The following is a 24,657-nucleotide window of genomic DNA, read 5'->3' as shown; positions in this document are numbered from 1 at the left end:
CATCTACAAGGAAGATGCTTATCTAAAACATACAAAAAAACACATTTTAAAATGACACAAAACTTGACAGCACCCTCTAGTGGATTTGTCAACTGAAACGTGCAACAAAATGCACCCAGTGAGCCTGGTTTCTGGTTAATTTCTCAATGTATTTCTGAATGTGATGGCTTTGGCAGACAGCTGTTAGTGGTGCTATGGTGGGATGATCAGCTGGTTTGGGTAGGGAGATGCTCACCCCATTCAGCCTCACAATACTAAGCCTTGTGTTGTATAATGAAAAGCCTGTGTGCTCCATTACTGCATTAGCAATCTCTGTCTCTCTTCGTGAACAAGCTGTCCGTTCTTGCCGCCAAGCTCTCACGATATGCCTTATTGTCCACTTTATCTGTTGTGATTTTTAGGAGATGCATGACAGTGGCTCGTGTGGCAATATCCCTGCTGTCGTTAAGCAACTTGTCCCTAAAAGAGCAAGAACAACGTGATTGCATAAAGATGCAATAAAGCAATAGTTTCTGAGCAATAGTTCCTTTTTACTGTGCCCTTTTCCTGAAGACGTCTGTGTAAAATGAGAGTTGGTTGCGTGCGATGCTAATCTCAAATTACAGGACACTTATGCTGGTTTCTGTGGAAGCCTAATTTTCCTATTTGTATCACATAATAAATATTTATCCACTTTTATTTTTTGCAATAACTCTTTATCACACTATGCTTCACGTGAAAGCCATTAACAATATATTCTATGGAAGACCATTTCCACCTAGTTAAAAAAAAATGACTGTTACTTTAGATGTCACATGTGTGTTTTAATAATTTAGTTAATATTTTTACTAGGGAGGCACAGTGGCTCAGTGGTTAGCACTGTCGCCTCTAAGCAAGAAGGTTTTTGGTTTGCGTCCCATTTGGGTCATTTGGCATTTCTGTGTGGAGTTTGCATGTTCTCCTCGTGTTTGCGTTCCTCCAAGTGCCCCGGTTTCCCCCACAATCCAAACACATGCGCTGTAGGTGAATTGAATAAATTTATTTGGCTGTAGTGTAAGTGTGTGAATGAGTGTGTTTGGATGTTTCCCAGTACTGGGTTGGGGCTAAAAGGGGATCTGCTGTGTAAAACATATGCTGAAATAGTTGGTGGTTCATTCCTGTGTGGCGACCCCTGATAAATAAGGTACTAAGCTGAAGGAAAATGAATGAATTAATTAATTAATTAATGAATGAATACTGTTACCTACTAGTTTAATACATATTAATTTTGTTTATAGTTTTAAGTTTTCAGATTGAATTTTTACCTAAATTTTTTTTATCTGTTTAGCTTTATTTTGTATATATAAATGTAATAGTTAAGGCATTTTGTTAGTGTTTTGTGCATTTGTTAATTTTATTTTATTCAAATTAGTTATATTTTTATATTTTCAGCTTTGTGTTTATTATTTTTGCCATCCTCTTTTGTTATTTTTATGATTTTTGTATTGTAATATATATATATATATATATATATATATATATATATATATATATATATATATATATATATATATATAGCAATTTCAGTATTTTTTTCTGTATTATCTGTAACAACACTGCAGTTCTGTTGCACCTTTATTATATTTTTTTTTATCAATATAGGCTCATTCTGAAAATGTACTCTTATATACAATTCCGGAGATCACAAATTGTGTAGCCAGAAATGCGTATGACTGCATTTTTGTTTTTAAAATTAAATGTACGTGGGCAGTATGATGCTGTTCCTTTTCTCGTTCACAGCTGACTGCTTACTTCCACGTGGACAGCTTTTCCACTGTTACCAGTTTGTCCAGTAGTTCACCATGTACATCAGCGGACTTGAGACGCAGAGAGGAGTTGACCACGATGATGGGGTTCGAGTCCAGTGAAGAACGGTACCAGAAAGTGGGTAAAACTAAAACAGAAGCTAAAAAATAAAATAAACAAGTAAATAACAGGGTGAGAATGTGGTAAAATCTGAAAACATGGTAAAAATCAGGCGAGGGCTTTTACTTTAGGGTTTAGGGGAGTGGGTGGTCGGGTCAATCAGTGCTTTTGAAAACACTATTGGTTGGGTTTAGAGAAGGAGAAGGGTCGGTCAGTAGGTCAGTCAGTCGACAGCGGACTCTGGTGGAATCGAGATAACAAACACTGCAAAAAAACACACCTCCTGCATATTTGCTGCTCTTCAGAAATGTATATAGTGGTACATTTTGAAAATGAGCCTTGGGTTGATTTTCATTTTATATATTTATATGATTTATTTTCCATTCATTATATCATTAAAGTAAATATGATGTGCACATATTTAAAGCACTTACATAATGACCTTCAGACTGCTGATGTTAGGTCACAATGTCTCTCTGTGGACCGATATCTTAGTGCAAGGCTGAAGTGCAAGCGCTTCCCCAATCTGTCACAGGAAACAGAGCCTGCAGAGAGACGTAAAGGTGTGTGTCAACAAACAGTCAGCAAAGAGTAAGTGCTCAGCAACCCTGAAAACCTCTGTTGACACTGCACTGAATGCAAGCTATCTTATCTGTTTGCACTCTTTGTACTGCACTGCAACCGTAGAGACTGTATGTGAAAAAAATCAACTAGACATGCAGTAATCCAGCTGAGGATTCGTCTGGGCCTGCAGCTCATGTTTCGCTCTACACGATCAGCTCATGCAGACTGTATATGATAAGGCTGCTTCGTGAGCGACGTGTGGCTGTTTGACTGTTCAAGGCAGCTGAGGTTACACAACGCTGTAGGTGTGGCTCTCAGCTGGAACTTTTACAACCGCTTGCTTTCCTCCACCAAGAAAACTTCAACTCACGTAGGTCTGACTTCATGACTATCAGTTATCAGTATCTGTTCAGTCCCCTTGAAAAGACACTTTTTTGTACACTACCTGGCAAAAGTCCTGCCACCTAATATCTTTTAGTTTTAGTAACAACAAATAAAAATGTGACTTTTAGTTGATCATTTTGTATCAGAAGTGGCTTATTTGAAAGGCAAAGGGCTCAAGATTACGCTTATTTTACCCAAATAATATATGATCATGCCTTGATTTTTAATTATTTGCAGATCTCTGGCACACCCCCATACTGAATGTAGCCCCAAACCATGATTTTTTCTCCACCAAACTTGACTGATTTTTGTGAGAATCTTGGGTTCATGCAGGTTTCAATAGGTCTTCTGCAGTATTTGTGATGATTGAGACCCCCCCCCCCCCCCCAAATAATACTGCTTAATAATAATTAAAATACAAATGTAAAAATGTACAGTTAAGTGCAATTTGCTCATCACCCAATGACAATTGGGTTTAGCGGGGTTTTGTGCCACGCCTCCTTTAAAATCATACGTTTTCGTACAACTTAACTCGTACAAATTAGCCACTACACTGACAAAACGTAAAATACTTAACCCTCAAAACGCTGAAAACTTAAATTTGTGTTATTAATAAACTAAATGTAACTAAAAATAAATACATAAATGACTGAAGCATGTATTACACAAACTAACCAAAACAGTTGACCTGATCATCAATGTATAATTCGCACATTGCTTACCCCTAAACCAAACCTTCACAGGAAACCTGTGGCAATTTTTTGATGTAAAACACCCTGTTATGTATTATTTTAAAGTTTTACATTATGAGGACGCAAGGCATGTCCTTATAAAACACATTTTAAAAACATTGTAATACCTGTCGGCGCCAGTAGCCTAGTGGTACTGCATGCTGACATATAGCACCAGTGTGCTCGTGGCGATCCGGGTTTGATTCCCGTCTCGAGGTCTTTTGCCGATCCTTTCCCTCTCTCTGCTCCCAGTGCTTTCCTGTCTGAATTCTCTACTGTCCTATCAAAATAAAGGTGAAAAACCTCTAAAAAATAATAAAAAAATAAAAACACTGTAATACCTAGGTCACCATGTCATAATACAAATTTGCGTCCTCATGAACCACATAAACAAGCACACACCCAAGAAATAAATAGGACACCCCTTGACAATAATCCTTTTGTCTGAATTTACAATAAATAGTTTATTTATATGTTTTTGCGAGTTTTATTCTGTAAACTACCAATTAAATCAAAATTTTCAAAAAAGATTGGCTAATTTCGAACATTTTTGCAATGTATTCAGATGTGTTTATATTCATTTTTAGACAACACAATACCAATGATTTAAATCCAGACGTGTTACTAAAATCAATATATGGTGCAATAATGCTGGTTCTTAACCACCAATAAATGAATTGTTTTTACATTTTTTTAGAGAAAGGAAATGCTATAAATGCTTACAAATGATATATGAATTTTTAAAAAAGCTTTTGTTACAGTATACACCACTAGACTATTCAAAATCTTGAAGTCAGTATAATTTTTTCATGAAGAAATTAAGATTTCTATTTATATTACTAAAGATATTTATATCTGCTTGAAGAGATCTGTTTGGCTTGGTGTCCTCATAGGCTAAATAGTTTGTCCTCAGAAGGGGTTGATCTGACTCCTTCACGTGATTTAATCTAATCTGAAGGAGCAAGTCAATGCTTGTCATTAGTTAATTATCAGTTGTGTCATACATGGCTGTATTATAAATTGACTTTTTTATTCAAGGATTCAGCACTTAAAACAATATCACCCACTCCATGTGAACTACAAAAATGTGTGGGATATGTGTGAGAAGATATGTGCACATGCATAACATGTTCAGTCTACAGATGTAACATAAGTATACTGGCAACTGAGATGAGAATCCACAAGCAGTTTATATAAGAGATTAGTCAGGCAAGCAACGGTCAAAACACGGGCAAACAGGAGTATCCAAGAGCATAATCAAAAGCAGGCAAATGATCAGGGCAGGCAGCAAAAACAACAGGATCGATAAACAAAACATGGGTAAAAAAACATAAGGCCAGGCAAACAATTAGAAATGTTATAAACAACAAGACTCAGCAATGTGTGTGTGAGTGAGGTGTATTTGTAGTGCATGAATCAGTCTTCACAAGCTTCAGCTATGTGTTTGCAATTAAGGGGAATCTGGGTCAAGTGTAAGTGCAAGAAATAATAATATTTGAAGTTAATTTCAGTGGCAGAATTGTAGTCTGAGTGATGCTCTCCAGCGATCTGCAAGGCCTTAACCGCTGGTAATTGTGACAGCAGACATGGCAATATGTGTTACTACAGGACTATACTTGTGCCAGTAGCTATGTTTCCATTCAAAGATGCAAATTAAATTTATGCGCATAACTGGAATATCGCAAATCAGACATGCGAATAAAGTAGTGTTTCCATCCAATGAGTTAAAGACAACAAAATCATCACTTCCTGATTATCAGGCGCCAAATATTAAAGGTAAAAACTACATTTGCTGTGGTAGGAGAAGCTGTGTGAATCTTTTCCTTATTTAATAAATGACCTGCACCCTCAGAAGGCAGTATGCCAACATGCCATGAACGCGTGGTGGTGTTTCAAGGCGTGAGATGCAGAGCACAGATGCTCTTGACAATTTTGGAGGTCATTAAAAATATAATAATACTAACACTGAAATGACCAAAACAACATTTCAGATACTTCACAATGTGCTCAGCCAGCTGGTTTGTTCATTCACACACAATTTTATCATCACAGGATCTCATAACAAAATCACATGACCTTTTTTATTTCGCATACTGGAATTAGTTCGGTAAAAGTGTTTCTATCGCAGTTTATGCGCATCTTTTATTATCGAATAAAAAGTTTTTCCTACTCAGTTATGCGTATATGTTTTTCATGCGTATTTTCCAAATGTATGCATTTCCAGCAACTGTTGTTTTATGCGCATCTCCAAAATGCGAATAAAAATGAGTGGATGGAAACATGGCTAATGACAACTGCTGACCTGGCATATATAATACAGAAATTTAGGCATTTTCACAGATCAATAGCTCATTTTACACTATCGTGCCGAACGGTTCTAAGAACAGTCAGGAATGGTTCCAGTTGTGGGCCTGGTATGATGAGGTAAGATTCTGTATGAAACCATTCTAGGCCTGGAATTCTAGACATGTTTAGACCACTGTGTTGAGCTATGCTGTTGCCTGACTACCAGTTTCCCTAGGTGGCTAAGCGAAAGCGCACTATTTCTTTTTTCAGTTATTTAACAAAGTAAATATCAGACAAAAAAATGAGTCAGAAAAACATAATTTTTTGTTCATCATCCATATTGCTGTGTATGTTACACTTATGTTACCAAAGCAACACCTGACATATTTATATTACATTCTAAAGAGTTTCATTATCAGCACCACCATTGAAAATGAAACTATTTCCATGCAGACTCCAAGCAGAACGAATCAGCCGGATAGTTGAAGAGAGGGTCATGTAATTGTGAATCAGACTTTTAGATTATTGTTGTGTAAACCTTCCTTTTACTTTATATTTCCATGGTTATGATAAAGGCGATGCAGTGACGCAGTAGGTAGTGCTGTCGCCTCACAGCAAGAAAGTTGCTGATTCGAGTCGCGGCTGGGTCAGTTGGTGTTTCTGTGTGGAGTTTGCATGTTCTCCCCGCTTTCGCATGGGTTTCCACTAGGTGTTCCGGTTTCCCCCACAAGTCCAAAGACATGCGGTACAGTTGAATTAGATGGGCTAAATTGTCCGTAGTGTATATGTGTGTGAATGAGTGTGTATGGTTGTTTCACAGTGATGGGTTGCAGCTGGAAGGGCATCCGCTGCATAAAACATATGCTGGATAAATTGGCGGTTCATTCTGCTGTGGCGACCCCAGATTAAAAAAGGGACTACGCCGAAAAGAAAATGAATGAATGAATGGTTATAATGGATTAGAAGTATGTTTTTGTCATTGATTGTGCTCACCTGTGTCTCCTTTGGTTTTACTTTATCCAGTGTTTTTATACTCATTTGTTTGTTCTATCGTCTCTGCCTAATTTTTAAGCAATTAAATGTAGATTAGGGCTAAAAGAAGCTTTAAAATCTGCAATATTATGTTAGTTAACAATGTTTACAATCTTCATTTCAATGTCGTCACTATCAAACACAACTCATAATTTAAGATTAGGTAGGAATGACATCATTGTGACAATGTTTATTAAACATTGATTGGTCTCCTGGTGCATGTGTATAAACGGTTGGAGATTGTCTGCAGGCAAAGTCCACAGTATCAAAAGTGCCCATAATTGAGGAAACACCTTTATGTTGCAACCCACATCCTGAACTGTCAGTGTGAAAGTTGGCACATCTATAATCACACTGCTCAGACGGGTGATCTGTGCGTGATCAGTGGTCTGGGCCACATGTTGAGATGCTGAGTGATGAGTGAATGACATTCTATACTTAACATCCAAGAATATTTGTCCCTGGCAGAGACGCGTCCAACCAAAATAGCAACAGATTATTGAGCCATGCTAGCCATGCTATAAATAATTAGAAAGAATGGAATTAACTGCACGGTTCACTTCAGTCGTTACTCAGCAAGCCTGGAAAGTTCAACTCATGCAAGGTCAGTGCACCAAACATCTGTTTTAACAGATGCATAAGAACAGAGTCTTCCAAAGTCAATATGCACTCTCTAAAAAAAATACTGTACTCACTTTAAACCTGAATCTGGGTTAAGCAAAGTAAGGAGAATGGGATCTTAATTAGCATGTAAGAAGTGCTCAGGTTATCTGGCATTTGTAACAGTCTCTATAAAAGAGGTGCTCAAAAGCAGAGAAAGGGAAGTTCCCAGTGGTGTGAGAGAAGCAAAACTGGCAGGACCGCCTCTTTGTGCATGAAGAACCATTACATAATCTGAACAAAGAGCAAACTTGATGACCCCCTGAATGCACACACACACACACACACATATTTACATATACATATATAAATACTAAAAGAGAGGCCGACAATGAGATTTAAACCCTTTATGTCAAAAGTGACTTTTGGTCTTTTGTGTTGGCCACTTAAGAAGCTTTATCTTGCAACTCAAACACTCCAGCAGATTTAAACTAATGATTTGTAGTCACAAAGTACATTGTTTTGTGTTTTAATAAGTGATCCTTTCTTTAGACGTTGCAGATTTGACATCTTTATCCTTCAGTAGTTATTTTAATACTCCATCTACTTCTATAGAGTTGCATGTGCATATGTAACTGTCAGTAAGTCTAATCGAGTCGTGCCCTAGATTTAAACCAATCACTGATTAGCTGTAAAAGGGCAGCCAATGGCAGGTAGCAGATCTTGTGGGCTTGGTGAAGGAGTGGCTGTGAAACCTGAATGCACATGTGATGCAATGAGGCTTGGCATAGTGTAGCAGAAAATGTCATGACAGGTCATTTTGGGTTATTTTAACACAGTTAATCGATAAATTGATTTAATGACAACAAGTTAAAGATTAGAATATAGCAGATCCTAAATCTTGAAGGTCTGTTTTTGAATAGTAACACCATTGAACTTTAGTAACCTCTGGAAGTTAATGTGTTTTTTCTTTGTAAAGCAGTCCCTCAAGGTTTGCGTGCTAAGTGACTCAAGATGGTTCCCTTGTTTTGTTAAATAGAATTATATAACGCTTATTTAAAATAGCCTTTTGGCAAGAGACTCTGAAACTGACTATAATGGGAAATGGGCAGTATTTGCTTAAATGTGTAACTAAAATTAAAAGTAGTTTGGCTGCAGGGCACATAAAAAGATCTAGAAGTAAAAAAAACTCCATTAATTTCCTCTAGGGTTTAACAATAATAAGTAAACCTTTAAAGACACACCTGTTGCTGTGAGCTTCAGAATTGTTCACTGTTTGTGTGTACATTTGTTAAACACATTATTAATTTGAATTAATTAAACTTTTAAAAAGAAAATCAGCTTTCATTTTAAATCTTGCTCTCTATATGTATACTTTGCATATATTTCATTTATTGTTTTTATAGCTATAATGCTCAGAGTAATTGAGTACACCTCATTTTGAAAATTAATATTTTTCTCCATTTCTCAGTGAATAGGGGTCATCTATTTTGGTGCATTTAAACAAAACAGATTTATTAAACAGATAGATTTATTAAAATATTATTTTAGTCACAGAAGAAATTGAGAATTTGAAAGATTATACATTTAAATTCAAGCAAAACATTGCAAAAAAATTACAACTTACAAAATTTCGACTAAATTTTTACTTTTTTTTTTTGCTTCTCTTGATTTTTCCTATTTTTTAATTTGTATTGAATATTTTTATACAACATATAAATTTGGGTGATTAATTTTTGGACTGTTATCGAAAGTTATATTGTTAGATTAGCTCCAGATTTGGCTTCAGTACTGACTAATCTAATGCACAAATATAATAGCTTCCTATTAAACATGAATTTAAAAGAGAGGTTTGTATATGCGGAGCACTGTATAACAAACACATTTTAAGGAATATTATTATAAAATTAAATATTTCTCCGTCATTTATGATTTGACTGTGAATGCACAGTGTTTTAAGAGATTTTTAAAATATTTTTAAGATAAATAAAAGTAAAAATCTGCAAAACTCCAGTATTGTGCAACCCTAACAAATGAACAAAAAGCCTTTTCAGTGTAGCGAAAATAAAATTAAATGAATTCATTAATTTTCCTTCAGCTTGGTCCCTTTATTCTTCAGGGGCCACAACAGCGGAATGAACCACCAACTTATGCAGCATATGTTTTTACACAGCGGATGCCCTTCCAGCTGCAACCCAGCACTGGGAAACACCCACATACTCTCATTCACACACATGTATTATTTTTTAAACCTTCAAATGTCATTCATTGATTTTCTTTTCGGCTTAGTCCCTTTATTAATCAGGGATCGCCACAGTGAAATGAACCGCCAACTAACCACTAAACAGCCGTGCCGCCCAATCTTTAATTTAACTTGTTAAAAAATGTTGGATTAGTGTAACGGTCTCCTCATGGGCCTTCCAAAAAGACAGTCAGACAGTTGCAGCTGATTCAGAACGCTGCGGCCAGGGTTCTGACCAGAACCAGAAAATCAGAGCACATCACACCTGTCCTCGGGTCTTTACACTGGCTCGCAGTTACATTCAGAATAGATTTTAAAGTATTATTACTTGTCTATAAATCACTAAATGGCCAAGGACCTCAATACATTACAGATTTGCTCACTGAATACAAACATAACAGATCACTCAGATCATTAGGATCAAATAAACTAGAAATTCAAAGAGTTCAGCCAAAGCAGGGTGTATCAGCCTTGAGCAACTACGCCCCTCGCTACTGGAATCAGCTTCCAGAAATGATCAGATGTGCTCCAACATTAGGCACATTTAAATCAAGACTGAACACAAATCTGTTTAGCTGTTCCTTTACTAGATGAGGACTGTGCTACGTCTGACAGATCACACTGTTATGTCTTTATTTTCTTTTTCATTCTTTTATAACCTGTTTTAACACATCTGTTTTTATCTGTGTTTAATCATTTTTTTAATTTGTTTTTATTTTCTTATTCTTGTCTTTTTATTCCTGTTTATGAAAAGCACTTTGAAATGCCACTGTGTGTGAAATGTGCCATATAAATAAACTTGCCTTGCCTTCCTGCCCTTCATCTGAGTCTAGCGCATCATCAATGACGTCATAAAATCAACCCCTTTCCAAATCTTTATGTGTTTCAAAAAAAAGTTATGAAAAATCGGTAACCCCTGACATTCATGGGAAAAACAAATACTATGGAAATCAATGATAACATTTTTCAAACTAACTTCTTTTGCGTTCAACCGAAAAAACAAACAGTCAAACAGATTTGAAACAAGTGAAAGGCGCTTAAATGATGACAGAATTTTCATTTTTGGATGAACTAATGAACTTCTATCCCTTTAACTGGAATAAATGTGTTCAAGTTAAATCACTAAAAACACTAACTGAAATAACTCATTCATTTTCCTTTAGCTTAGTCCCTTTAATAAACAGGGGTCGCCACAGAGGAATGAACCGCCAACTTATTTATATGTTTTACACAGCAGATGCCCTTTCAGCTGCAACCCATCACTGGGAAACATCCATACACACTCATTCACACTCATACAGTCGATTTAGTTTATTCAGGTCACCTATAGCGCATGACTTTGGACTGTGGGGGAAACCGGAGGAAACCCACACGAACACAGGGAGAACATGCAAACTGTACACAGAAATCCAACTGACCCAGTAGGGACTCGAAACAGCGACCTTCTTGCTGTGAGGCGACAGTGCTAACCACTGAGCTGCCGCGTCGCTCACTTACTGAAATATTCATTTAAATTGAAAACAAATAAACGAAATGATAAAAGTTGAACAATATTATTAAAGCAACATGAAATTAAAATGCAAAACAGAACATCTAAAATGACAAGTGAAGTTTCATAAACTAATTTCTAGAGGAGCATGTGATATGATTGTGCACCGCTAGCCACTCATCCGTAATCAGTAATAATCCAATCAGAATGATCCTAGCTTAAATGGATCACTTTCTCCTTATTGCACTTTGTTTTGGAAGAATCCCCCCTTCCACCCCATCTCCTCCTTTTTCTCCCTCTCTAAAGGGGGAGCGATCGAGACCTACCTGATCTCGGTTCTCCTGATATGCTTCTAGACCGGACGGGAGCCCTGGGCTCAAATATCTCCGAGCTCAGGGTTCTCTCCCGGGACAGCATGTCAAACCTGCTATAAGTGCCAAGCATATCTAAGTGGGAACTCTTGAAAGCAATATTAATCTGCTGTGTGTTTCTATTAAGCCTTTTAAAGAATACTTTGACAGTCTGAATGCACATTAGGTTTTCCATGAGGCACCGAGTGTAACAGCGCAGGTGTTAATTGAAGCATGTCTTCATTTTGCTCAACTCTGCTTCTGGCCTCAGACTGTCCCCAGCGGCATCCTTAACTCATCTTTTTCATGACACACTCTCTCTCTCTCTCTCACCACTGCACCGTGCTGTGATTTCTATTCACTCTTTTGCATGTAAATGGGCCTCCAGCACTCAGCATTCTCTTCCATTCCACTGCATCAATTCAGCACCAGGCAACCAAGCTAACCAACAGCTAACTATTGAGAGCATTGAGTGGAGTATTACCATGCATTTTCCAGCTAACCTGTGTTTTCTGAAGGCGTGGGCTTAAGAAGGACTGACTAGACATTCCAGACTAGCTGACTCATCTGTTAAGACATGGATGGACAAACTATAGCTTATTGACTGTATAGGGTAGTGCCATATTTACAATTGTACAATAAAGAAAAGAAAGCATTCAGTCGAGTTTATCCACACAACAAACTTCTGTTTTCTGTAAAACAGCTTTCCTTGCTTTGAGTTGCATTTTTGGCATTTGGCTTATTAATTATGGAGCAATTTTACTGAAGATGCCTTTAAAGTGGAAATTAAAGCCAACCAAAGGCCCTGTGATTGTAGTAGATTGACTATTAGGTGAAGAAGACGCGCTCCCATTTACACCTGGTGTTTTAATCCATCTCTTTCTTTCACTGTTGATCTACGGAAAGATTTGTGAATAGGATTTTGTCAGGTCTTTTGATTTATTTTGAAATTAAAAAAGCAAAACTGAATAGAGTGCTGCCCATACCCACATATGAATCTGATAAATGGCAATACATGCAAATTACATTTATGACTTACATAATATGATGGTCATATACGGCCATATATTTGTTCATTTTTTTAACCATTTAAAAAATGTTTACATTTTAAATGTGCATGTTAAAATATATTACCCATGTCATTTACACTCACCGGCCATTTTATTAGGTACACCTTATTAGTACTGGGTTGGACCCCCTTTTGCCTTTTATAAACTTAATCCTTAGTTTTATAGCTTCAACAAAGGTACTGGAAATATTCCTCAGAGAATGTTGGTCCGTGTTGACATGATAGCATCATGCAGTTGCCGCAGATTTGTCAGCTGCACATCTATGATGAGAATTTCCCGTTCCCCCACATCCCAAAGGTGCTCTATTGAATTGAGATCTGGTGACTGTGGAGGCCATTTGACTACAGTCAACTCATTGTTCTGTTCAAGAAACCAGTCTGAGATGATTCGTGTTTTATGACATGGCACGTTATCCTGCTGGAAGTAGCCATCACAGGTAGGCTGTGGCGTTGATAGGGAGCTTAGTTGGTACTATTGGGCCCAAAGTGTGCCAAGACAATATCTCCCACACCATTACACCACCACCAGCAGACAAAACCTTTGATCCAAGGTATGATAGATCCATGCTTTTTTGTTGTTGATGCCAAATTCTGAACCTACCAAATGTTGCAGCGGAAATTGAGACTCATCAGACCAGGCAAAGTATTTCCAATTTTCTATTGTCCTATTTTGGTGAGCCTGTGTAAATTGTAGCCTCAGTTTTGTGTTCTTAGCTGGAGTCACATCTGGTGTGGTCTTCTGCTGCTGTAGCTCATCTGCCTCAAGGTTTGACATGTTGTGCAGTCAAAGATGCTCTCCTGCATACTGCAGTTGTAACGAGTAGTTATTTGAGTATAGGGGATTACAAATCCCGGTAATTTGTCTATATAACCACAAAAAATGAGTAACAGTTGTATTTGTACTAATCAATACACCAGAACCATAAAGGCCTATAAAACCATAGTTCAGTTTCTTTTAGGATTTTCAGTGAATGAAACTTTCAAAGAAAAAAAAATACTTCCAACATACAGAAACTGAATAGTAAAAATGATGGCTGTATGACTTTAATAGAGCGCCCAAATCTTTCCCTTAGGTTCTCCATTTGATCGCGTTCAAGATGGCGTCTCACCTGAAGATTGAGTTTTTTTTAGTCTTACTCTGCTCACATTATGGCCGTTATCTCTTAGCAGTCATAAACTGTTACCATAAAGTTAGCAGCGTAAGAGAGGTATTACTTTATTGCTTAATTACGCTTTATAACAGTAAGGCATGTGTGTCCTGCAGGAAGGCCTGAGTCAGGATTTATCTGCCTGTTCCTCCGCGTAATAACGCGGGTCTCCTGAGGCAGAATCTACGCAGACTATCATTTCTAAACCCTGTCTCGTATTTCTCCCACGAGCTCCACACATGCGCCAGTTTCTCAACAAATTGATCGCCCCTTCCTCCAAAAAACTGCATCACCTACTTTGACTGACCTTTCATCGCGCTGAACTGCCTCCAGGCCTATGGATCGGACGTGTTAGCATCTTTCAGTGGGACGACTAAATGTACACTAGTGGCTGATGTTTGGACTCGGCCTCGGTGAGATTTCTGTTTTTGAAAGTTTCTCGCTCACCGATGTTTGTATATTTTCCCTCAAAATACGTTAAGGGTTACAAATAGCTTCATTTGCACATAAATAGTAATACAATTAAAAATAACTTATTTTAATGTATTTCAAAATATCTAATATCTCTCAATGCGCTGAATCGTCATTACAGTGTCACATGCTATAATTAAAATGTGCTGATTTGTTTGAATTGTAATGAATTTAATTATTATTACGTTGTTATTATGATCGGAATAGTGTTATTTTCGTATTAACCACGACTTTTGTAAAAGATTTTGTAATGAACAGAAATAACTTTTACATTTTTTTTTACAATTTTTTACTGGTTTAAGTTGGTCATACTGCAAACAAATGATTTTCTTCCTTAGTTTCTTACTTGCCTTGTTTTTAGTCCAAATATCTAAAAATTCCTAAATCAAGAAGCATTTCTAAGCTACCAAAACATTGTCCTGTTTTTAGAAAGAGTTTTTCCTCAAAACTAGCAAAATAATCTGCCAATGGGGTAAGAAAAATAATGTCAAAAGCAAAAACAAGATTTTGCTTACCCCATTGGCAGAATTATTTTGCTTGTTTTATGGAAAAACTCACTTAATATTGGCATATTATTTCTGAAAACAAGACTTGTTTTCAAACAAAAACTCTTAAGTAAGTAAAGCTTTTTTTGCAGTGCATCTTCTAGCCTGACCAGCTAAGACCAGACTGGAAATGGCTGAAAACTAGCCTGGAATGGCCAAACCCCTCTAAAACTAGGCTGGTTGAACAGCCAAAACCCACCAACCAACCCAGGCTGGTTTAAGTTGTTTTTTTTCAGCAGTGTTTTAATAATTTAATGGTTAAAATAAATTCTTAAATTGAACCATAGTGAAGATAAAATGTTAATATCTACTGCCCTCTTCAGGGCAGAACGAACTTTATATAGACTTCTCACACTTCTTCTTTATCTCACACTTAAACATATTTACTAAACAATGAAGTTTACATTAAACAAATTAATAAAAACTAGTACCTAACACTACACACAGAGTATGTCTAGTTTGTTGGAGTACTGTTCAAATACTTAAACACAGTTGGGTTGAACTGCATTCTCTATGCTCCATATATATGAAATGAGCTTCAAGATAGACCTTTGAAATACCATCACTATATTTAAACATATATTAAAGATGTCAATTTTGAGCAGTGCACATTTTACCAATTGATTTTAAGTGGTGTAAAGTAACAAATTACCAATACACAATTTACTGAGTAGTTTTTTTTTTCAAGATTTGTGATTTAGTAAGTAGCTTCAAAAACGTGTACTTTTACTTTACCCTGAGTACATTTTATGAATTTATTTTCAGTATTTGACGTTAATATGGCGCTGGTTTAAGACGATGGCTCAACGTTGGATTTGGTTGGTTCTTCAAACACTAACAATCCCTTTTGTATTTTATTATTTCCTTGTTTGTAGTTCTGTGGTTGCTTTGATTATTTGTTTTGACTAATGTCCTCAAGTGTAAACCCCTTTGGAAAAAAATGAATTGATATATTTAATGAATTTTAACATTTTAGTATCTAAAATTCGTAAACGAAATTCTAAGCGGATACAGAAAAAAATCCATTAGGATTATTTTAGTTAGTGCATTAATGTGGATTTTGACCCATTAGATCACTGCGATGGGCGTCATGGTGGTGTAGTGGTTAGCACAATCGCCTCACAGCAAGAAGGCCATTGGTTCAAGTCTCGGCTGGGTCATTTGGTATTTCTGTGTGGAGTCTGCATGTTCTCTCCGTGTTGGCATGGGTTTCCTCCAGGTGCTCCGTTTTCCCCCACAGTCCAAAGACATTCGCTATTAGTGGATTGAATAAACTAAATTAGCCTTCTAGAGTTCACACTTAGATAATGCTCGACTATGATAGCAGGTTTGGCATGCTGTCCTGGGAGAGAATCCAAAGCTCGGAGATAGATGAGCCCAAGGTTCCCGCCTGGTCAATAAGCTTTAAGAAGGATACAAGATCAGGTATTTCTCGAGAGCCGGTACCTATACTTTAGTTAATGTGGTGGTTTTAATTGATTCAGTATGTATGCATCAAGTGCCTGTGACTGTTATTACAATTAACTTGTGTACATGTCTTTAGACTGTGGGAGTAGCCGGGGAAAACCCACGCGAACATGCAAACTCCGCGCAGAAAGTACCGACTGGCTCAATTAGAAATTTTTCTAATTTAAAAGTGGGGGGTCGAAGGGCGGTTCCAAAACGAAGATAGGGAATGAAGTTGAGAATGAATGAATCTGATAGGCTAGCTAATGACTAGTGATAAGGATCAGCTGTAGTCGATCATATCACATGCTCCTCTCGAAATTAGTCTGTAAGAAACTTCATGTATTGTATGTGTGTTTCCCAGTACTGGGTTGCAGCTGAAAGGGTAAAACATGCTGGATAAGTTGGCGGATCATTAAGCTGTGGCGAATCCTGATGAATAAAGGGTTTAAGCTGAAGGAAAATGAATGAATGAATGATCACTCCGACTCAAAGCAAGCAGTGTTAACAGGGTCAAGTGACAACAAAATCCCTTTTGTATCCAATGCTACAAACACACAAGCAAGACTTGACAATCATGCTTTATTCTGGTTGATCTCTTTAAAAAAAGAATCAAATAAACAGCTCTCCTTTGAACAGAGATCACTGAAGCAATATGCCTTCCTCAATCAATCAAAACCAAGTACTTTCCTCAGGTCTCGCGGTTTTTCCGTAAGTAGTGAAACTAAACTCTATCTTTACATCTCTCTCGCTCTCTCTTCATTTAAATATTTATTGGTTTCAGTCAAACAAAACTTCATTGATTGTCAACACAAAAATCTAGCTTAGCACCAGTACAATAAAACTGTACTTTAGCCTGTTAAAATACTGTTCGCAGTTTGGGAAAACAAAACAACCTCAGGATAAAGGGTTCATTATTTGTACGTCGTCAAATAAAGCACCAACCATACAAAGCAATTTTCATATATCATTTGTCTGACACACACACACACACACACACACACACACACACACACACACACACACACACACACACACACAAAAGGTCAAATATATTAATGACTATTAAATTAAGCACAAACAACAGTCAGTGTAAATAAAACACACCACGCGCCACAAAGCACGCTGGGAATCTGGTACACCAAGAAAAACTCAGACTTCTTCAGCAAAAGCAGTTCGAGACGGATTCTGGTAGAAAAACCTTTAAAAAAAATCCACAGGTTTGGTTTTCTTACCACTTAAATGTCAAGGTCGATATCACCTGCTGGATATCATAAATTAATTATATCAGTGGCTAAAACCAACAGCTCAAAAAAACAAAACAACGTGTGACGTCAGAGCAACACAATCCCGATCCCGGCACGACACGAATGAAATAAAGTGAAAGTGTGACGTGATCCTGGCAGAGCCGCAGTGGTGCTGAGGTAAAGAGGGCAACATTTGCAGTAAAGGTGAAGGGGCTTCTGGGAGCTCGATGGTTTACACACCAAGCATCTGGCTTGAAGGCATTCCTGCGCCGCCGTTAGCTTGACGTAAGCCTCTTAGCTACACACATTTAGTATACCAAGATAAAAAAAGACTTGGATTACCACTTCTTCTAAAGGAGCGTCAAAAAAAACCAAATGGACGTAAAACAAGTCACAACCACCCTGCGTTCACCCTGATGTCAAGATATACATAATATGTTTTACTTATACATATAGGTTTATTTTAAAAAATGAAAAATAAACAAAACCCTACAGAAGAAACCTGAAAGTTGCTTCCCACTGGAGTCCGTCCCCGTAAATCGCTCCTTTCGCTTGTGAAGAAATAGGACCTTTCTGGCTGATTCTGAACATACAAAGTGCTGGTACTGGTAACAGGCCATCGGACTGCGGACGGCACTATAGTCGCTATCGACTGCAAGGTCTGAGCGCTGACTTGTCATCATCATCTTCATCATTGTCATTGTCGTCTTCTCGGAGGATCTGTATGGAGGAGCCCAGCAGTCCCTGTAGCTCTGGCACGCAGCGCACCAGCTCCACAGTCTCCTCTCCGTCCTCATCATCCTCCGGCTGGAGCTCGTCCGGAGGGCTGCACGTCTGACTGACGGAGACCTGCTTCCACAGCTCCGCCTGAGCGATGTTCACCACCTCAAACTGAGGGTATCGAGCCCGGAAAATGCGCGCTGACATCTTTAGCCGCTTTAGCACGTCTGCTAGCAAGAACCAGTTGCAAAAACTGTGGAGAGAAACAGGCGGATTAGGAGACATGCTTCAAAGGGTTATAAAATGCTAAGCTATATTTTCAGAGATTTTAATAGGCATGTTCATTCATTTTTCTTCAGCTTAGTCACTTTTTTTATTATTTATTCATTATTTATTTATTGCCACATCAGCAACTTATGGCTGTTTCATGGCAAGATGGATATACATAAAAATATTACATGATCAAAACAAATTCATATCACAATAAAAAGTTACTTAGATAAATATATAAAATACAAATAAAATTCACAAAAAATATATATATATTCACGGTGTCCATCCATGCAGCAGATCCAGCTGTGCATGTGTGTGTAGAGAACACTCACAGACTGACTTAAAAGCTCACATGAGACAATATCTTATATATCTGTGGTTTACGGATGCGCGTGATTATTATACACTTAGGTCTATTGCAGCACTGCATATTTAGATGCCGTTGAAGATAAAACGATTTCTGTGGACCAGTCAGAAGAACTCGGAAGTGGGACTACTGTTGCACACTTCTGTTTTTGTGTAGAAAGATTTCATGAAACCAAGAAAATAGCAGAAACACTGGTGAGCGCTGCTGAGTCGTGTTTACAGGCAGAAAAACAAGTTCTTTGTGGATGTATTCTGTATTCGTTGTGAGGACACGTGAACCAAACGCTGACCATCGTACCATGACATTTTGGGACGAATTTAAATAATATTAAAGCCCTAGTGATTCACTATATGCAGCAACATGGGAGCTGATTATTCTGTGCAGCTGCGCGCCGCCTGTTGAGAACCTTGGGTCTAGACTGTAGTGAGAACCGTGCTGAAATGGGGAACTCATCATGACCCTTTAAAAGGCATGTTTGCAGTCACTCACCCCTGTGTTAGTGATACTTGGACATGATAACATGACAGAAGAGGCTCTGAGGAGAACTCGAACAGAAGACAGTCTGCATCTGCGTCTCTCTCCTTCACCTGCTCGCTAAACATCTCCTCGCCTTCATCCTCAGGTTGAGACAACAGGAAGTCCCAACAAGGCTCCTGATCTTTCTCTGCAAATGTTTAAAGGGAATAAAGATAAAAGTCAAACTCTAAACAAATGACACTAAACAAATACAGCTTAATCAGCTAATTCAGGTTTTCAGAATGACTACTTCCAAGAAAGTGTGTTGGAGCTGGCAAGAGTCTAATATTGCAGTGTTTTGGTCCTCCAGGAGAAGGATTGCCTCTGCTGGTTTATACTGCATCTGCCTCCCTCTAGTGGGCAGATTTACCACTGAATACTTCGAACACTTCTTGGCTGGCTTAAATTAGAAAATACCTGGAAAAATTGATTTGTCTTACTTGTTATACCACCATCCCTGAGTGATTTAGAAGAATGATTAAACATAAGAGGGGACCTAAAGCCTGACAACATTGATTAAATACTTGTTTTTCCTAATTAAATGAATATAAACATGATCAGTATCATTTCATAAAAAACATTGAATATTCTGTCATCATTTTCTTCTGAAATAATACCAGAGAACATAAATATCACAGTACATCAAAAATACTGTCAAATAATAACACATAAATATTGTAAAATATTAATACAATTTAAATGATCTGCCTTACTTTTTATTATATTATTTTTGCAGATATAATAATATTTAAAAGCTGAAAGTGAGCAGAAGTAAACACAAAAGTCTTGTCGTCCATCCAAGTTTTAGGAACAACAATTAATAACTTGACTCCTCGTTTATCATGATGCATAAAATATAATCATGCTTTAATGTTTAATTATTTAATAAGGACAGTAAGGTCTGACTCCGCTGAGACAAAAGTCACTTAACAGAAATAATGTACAGTACAGAATATAAAGTCATGCTGCAGTGGAAAAATAATTAATATTGTGTATGACTCCAATGAGCTTGGAGGACTGCATCCATACATCTCTGCAATGACTCCAATCACTTATTAATTAAGTCATCTGGAATGGCAAAGAACGTGTTCTTGCAGGACTCCCATAGTTCATCAACATTCTTTGGATTCCTCTTCAATGTCTTCTCTTTCATATTATCCCAGACATGCTCAATAATGTTCATTTCTGGTAATTGGGCTGGCCAATCCTGGAGCACCTTGACCTTTTTTGCTTTCAGGAAGTTTGATGTGGGAGCTATCCTATCCTGCTGAAGAATTTGCCCTCTCCTGTGGTTTGTTATGTAATGGGCAGCACAAATGTCTTGATACCTCAGGATGTTGATGTTGCCATCCACTCTGCAGATCTCACACACTCCCCCATACTGAATGTAAACTTGACTGATTTCTGTGAGAATCTTGGGTCCATGTGGGTTACAAAAGGGCTTCTGCAGTATTATGATGATTAGGATCTACCTTCTGCCACTTTTCCAAATGATCAACTAGAAGTCAAGTTATTATCTGTTGCTCTTACAACTGGGATCAACAACAAGACTTTTGTCAGGTAGTGTAACTTTCAATTTTCTTACCAAACACAGAGCTACTGTAGAAATCCCACTGCAGGCTCGGATCCTGGTCTGTTCGTCCTTCTAAATCAGTAAAGTACTCTGCGGATAAACAAACAGTTTATCATACAGTATTGAGTTTTCATCTCAACAATGTAATCAAGGTAAACTTGGTTATCATTCTGCAAGCATTACAGTTCAGCAAACATGTATGCCAAACCCAAGCAGATTTACCTTTGAGGAAAGTCTTCATGCTTGGACTCTGGGCGAGTTTGACTGCGGTCTGACCAGAGTAGGTGGCCAGCGTTGGGTCTGCTCCGTGATTTAACAACATCCAGACAGCCGGCAGATTATCAGCTGCTACTGCATCATGAATTGGACTGCAAAAGTTTAAAACACACGTCACCATACCGAAAATAGTGTAAAGTTTACTGTTAGTACTACAGATTGGTCGTGGTGTGAAGTAACAAATACTTAAGTTACTGTAATGGAGTTGTTTTTCTCAGGAATTGTACATTAGGTAGTTTTAAAAATTTGTACTTCTACTCTCACTTGAGTACTTTTAAGTGCTGCATCGATACTTTTACGGCACTTTTTTCCTTCAATCTGCAGTAACTATTTTTTGTTCTTGTTTGCGGTGATTATCTAAAGTAGAACAATCAGTCCTGTTATTCCTATTGTGAGGAATCTTCGTTCTTCCTGTTTTGGCCAGCCAGTGGGTGAAACCAAGAGACTCACCTGCCGAAAGCCTTATTCACATTACGAGCAGCGACTCGCAGTGGCAAAGCGGCAAGCGACCGTTCATTTCAACAGAGTAAGCGACTTCCAGCGACCACAGTCTACGCCAGTGGTCACCAAACTTGTTCCTGGAGGGCCGGTGTCCTGCAGATTTTAGCTCCAACCCTAATCAAACACACCTGAACAAGCTAATCAAGGTCTTACTAGGTATACTTGAAACATCCAGGCAGGTGTGTTGAGGCAAGTTGGAGCTAAACCCTGCAGGGACACCGGCCCTCCAGGACCGAGATTGGTGACCCCTGGTCTTCGCTATCGACAATGACCGTTAACGACCAGGTGGGCATTTCGAGAGACGCGACAAAGTTGAGAATCCTTAAACTTTATGTACATGAAGAGCAACTTTCTTGAGCGACAGCCAATAGGACACCAGTAGAGCTCACATGAACCTCACTCAGATTCTGCAGAGGCCGGTTGTATTCTCTGAGTTGTAGACCTGCACAGACCTGCGTTTGCAGCAAGCCGCCACAGAGTGACAGGCAGCTACTAAGTCAAATGAGGCAGAATTCTGCCAAACACCTGTTCTCTCCCCTATAAAGCACTGGCAATGTTGGCATGTGGTTGTCGCTTGCTCCCAGTTATTTTGTTCTTATTTTGTTTAGTTCATTTCTAGCTTTAGTTTTGCTTAACAGTTGACTTTGGTTAGTCTAGGTTTGAGCATTTAATTATGTTGAAATTCTTATTTGTATAAGTTTAATATGCCATGGCTTTTGAGCAGAGTTGTGACAAATTCGGGAGCCAAAATTGTTGCACATAATAACCGATAGACCAGTGGTTCTCAAACTATGGTACGTGTACCACTAGTGGTACGCAAGCTTCCTTCTAGCGGTACGCAAAGGAATAAAATATGTCATGTACATGCTACACACATTTTAAAATTGATAAAAAATTATGTAAAAAATATGCCATATATAACATATAGCCTATATATCTGAGGTTATCTGCTACGTTTTTTTAACTGTGCAGGGTTGTAGCTGCTTTACTGGGCCTACAACGCAACTTTATTTCAATACTGCACATTTTAGGTGGTACTTCATGAAAAAAGTTTGAGAACCACTGCGATAGACTGTTTAGACTGTATGCCACTGATGAAAAGATGATGGATGCCTACTGTATGACGACTGAAATCACCAAACGGCTGTAAGCAATCACTAAATGCACTACAGAATGTTACGTTTTCACACAAATTCTCAAATAACATGTAAACGCATTAACCTTTTACATTTTAATACTCACTACCCCTGAGTACTTTTAAAAGGGCTGCCTTTATTACTTATACTAGAGTAATATTTACAAACAACATTTACACTAAAGTTGTGGGTAAGTAATGGTACTTTTACTTGATTTTTCAGTACTCTTTCCACTACTGCAGATGGGCTGGAGTGATGAAAAAAGACATGGCAAAGCTCTTACAAGAAACAGGAGGAGGAAGAAGGTTTTATAAGGTAATTGGACAGAGTTTGTTGGACACGTTGTTGCTGTGGGCGGACAAACATAATCTTATTTTAAACAGATTTTGGAAGATCTATTTTTAGAATCAGAATCTAATGTGGCCCATTAGCTACTGACCACAAAACTGCAATTGTACAATTTTAAAAAAGCAGTAGCCTAAAGCTATCTGTGGGGACGACTAACTTTTAATTTTACAATTTTTTCTAGGTAATAAATGAATCTGTGTAACCCGCTGCTCACCGTGTGCCGTCCTGTGCGCTGCAGTTGACATCTGCCCCATGCTTCAGTAGCACCTGTACAATGTGTGTCCAGCCACGTGCACAGGCCTCATGCAGCGCTGTGTAACCCGCATTGTCTCGACGGTTCACCTCTCGCACATCCTTTTCCAAGCAGTACAAAACCACATCCTGAAAACAAACATTAGGATGAATGATAATCAATTAAACAGGATTATTAACACCAATGTGAAAAGCAATTAAAACATACATGGATTGTGATATCATCTATGATAATGTTGTAATTGTTGTTGTAACAATTTAATAACTGATATTATTGAATGTCACTCATTGTTTAGCAGACGCTTTTATCCAAAGTGACTTACAAGTGAGGATAAAAGAAGTGCTTCAAATCATCAGAGTTGCAGCATATAAATGCTATGACATGCTAAGTCTTAGTTTTTGTTTTCACTCATTTTGCAAAAACAGTCTGTCTTCTTTTATTTGTCTAATGAGTATAGTTCAGAGCAGAAAATTCATGTTTTTCAGAAGAAGAGTGCAAAATTTAATTACTGGATCACACACACAAGACAAATTATCGTTATCAAAAAACATTTATTTTTATTCATTTATTTTAGTTTTTAATTATTTAGTCAATATCGCACATCACTACATGAATTTTTTAGCATCATTAACTAAATTATGAACAAATAATAATCATAAAAATGTCAAATTAACATCTTCCATATAGAATTCAATAAAAAAAATTCCAATATATTCACTCATCGGACACTTTATTAGGTACACTAACTGCTCGTTAACACAAATTAGCCAATCACATGGCAGCACCTTGCCTGTAGACATGGTCAAGACGATCTGCTGCAATTCAAACCGAGCATTAGAATGAGGAAGAAAGCTGATTTAAGTCACTTTGAACTTGGCATATTTGTTGGTGCCAGACGGGCTGGTCTTATATCAGAAACTGCTGATCTATTGGGATTTTCACGCACAACCATCTCTAGGGTTTACAGAAAATGGTCGAAAAAAAAAATAAAATAACCACTAAGCGGCAGTTCTGTGGGCAAATGCCTAGTTGATGCCAAACGTTGCCTGGTCTGATGAGTCTTGATTTCTGCTGCAACATTCGGATGGTAGGGTCAGAATTGGGTGTCAACAACAGGAAAGCATGGATCCATCCTTCCTTGTATCAATGGTTCAGGCTGTTGGTGGACCAAAATCTCTGAGGAATATTTCCAGTACCTTGTTGAAT

The 24,657-nt window shown here is 37.8% G+C and overlaps 1 protein-coding gene and 2 long non-coding RNA genes across 42 annotated transcripts in view; 1 reads left to right on the top strand and 2 right to left on the bottom strand.

The window, feature by feature from the left end:
* The window catches only part of LOC137487537 (uncharacterized), a 37,305-nt gene extending 22,928 nt beyond the window's left edge, over positions 1–14,377 (bottom strand). For 2 of the 9 annotated variants that reach the window (XR_015508007.1, XR_015508009.1), the window contains exons 1-5: positions 14,087–14,195; positions 3,692–3,843; positions 2,319–2,429; positions 2,011–2,148; positions 1,771–1,924 (exon numbers count right to left, since the gene is read on the bottom strand). This is a non-coding gene — a long non-coding RNA (uncharacterized LOC137487537). Of the gene's footprint in view, positions 1–1,556; positions 1,925–2,010; positions 2,149–2,318; positions 2,430–3,691; positions 3,844–14,076 lie in introns of those variants that run through there. The other 7 variants (XR_015508015.1, XR_015508014.1, XR_015508010.1 and 4 more) reach the window with 6 other exon arrangements.
* Positions 14,066–23,839, top strand: LOC110440210 (uncharacterized). The gene is made up of 3 exons (XR_015508000.1): positions 14,066–14,192; positions 23,073–23,165; positions 23,380–23,839. It is a non-coding gene; the product is annotated as an uncharacterized LOC110440210 (long non-coding RNA).
* bcorl1 (BCL6 corepressor like 1) overlaps positions 16,805–24,657 on the bottom strand; it is a 44,257-nt gene continuing 36,404 nt past the window's right edge. For all 32 annotated transcript variants that reach the window (XM_087281915.1, XM_087281931.1, XM_087281923.1 and 29 more), the window contains exons 8-12: positions 23,413–23,579; positions 21,160–21,305; positions 20,950–21,027; positions 19,338–19,512; positions 16,805–18,461 (exon numbers count right to left, since the gene is read on the bottom strand). In XM_087281915.1, the coding sequence (XP_087138041.1) occupies positions 18,134–18,461; positions 19,338–19,512; positions 20,950–21,027; positions 21,160–21,305; positions 23,413–23,579 (894 nt within the window). In that variant the 3' untranslated portion in view covers positions 16,805–18,133. The remainder of the gene's footprint in view (positions 18,462–19,337; positions 19,513–20,949; positions 21,028–21,159; positions 21,306–23,412; positions 23,580–24,657) is intronic.

Source organism: Danio rerio, chromosome 14 (assembly GCF_052040795.2).
Source record: "Danio rerio strain M-AB ecotype USA chromosome 14, GRCz13ab, whole genome shotgun sequence".
Lineage (NCBI taxonomy): Eukaryota > Metazoa > Chordata > Actinopteri > Cypriniformes > Danionidae > Danio > Danio rerio.
Note: the sequence above shows the minus strand (reverse complement) of the source record. Positions and strands in the feature narration are given on the sequence as shown.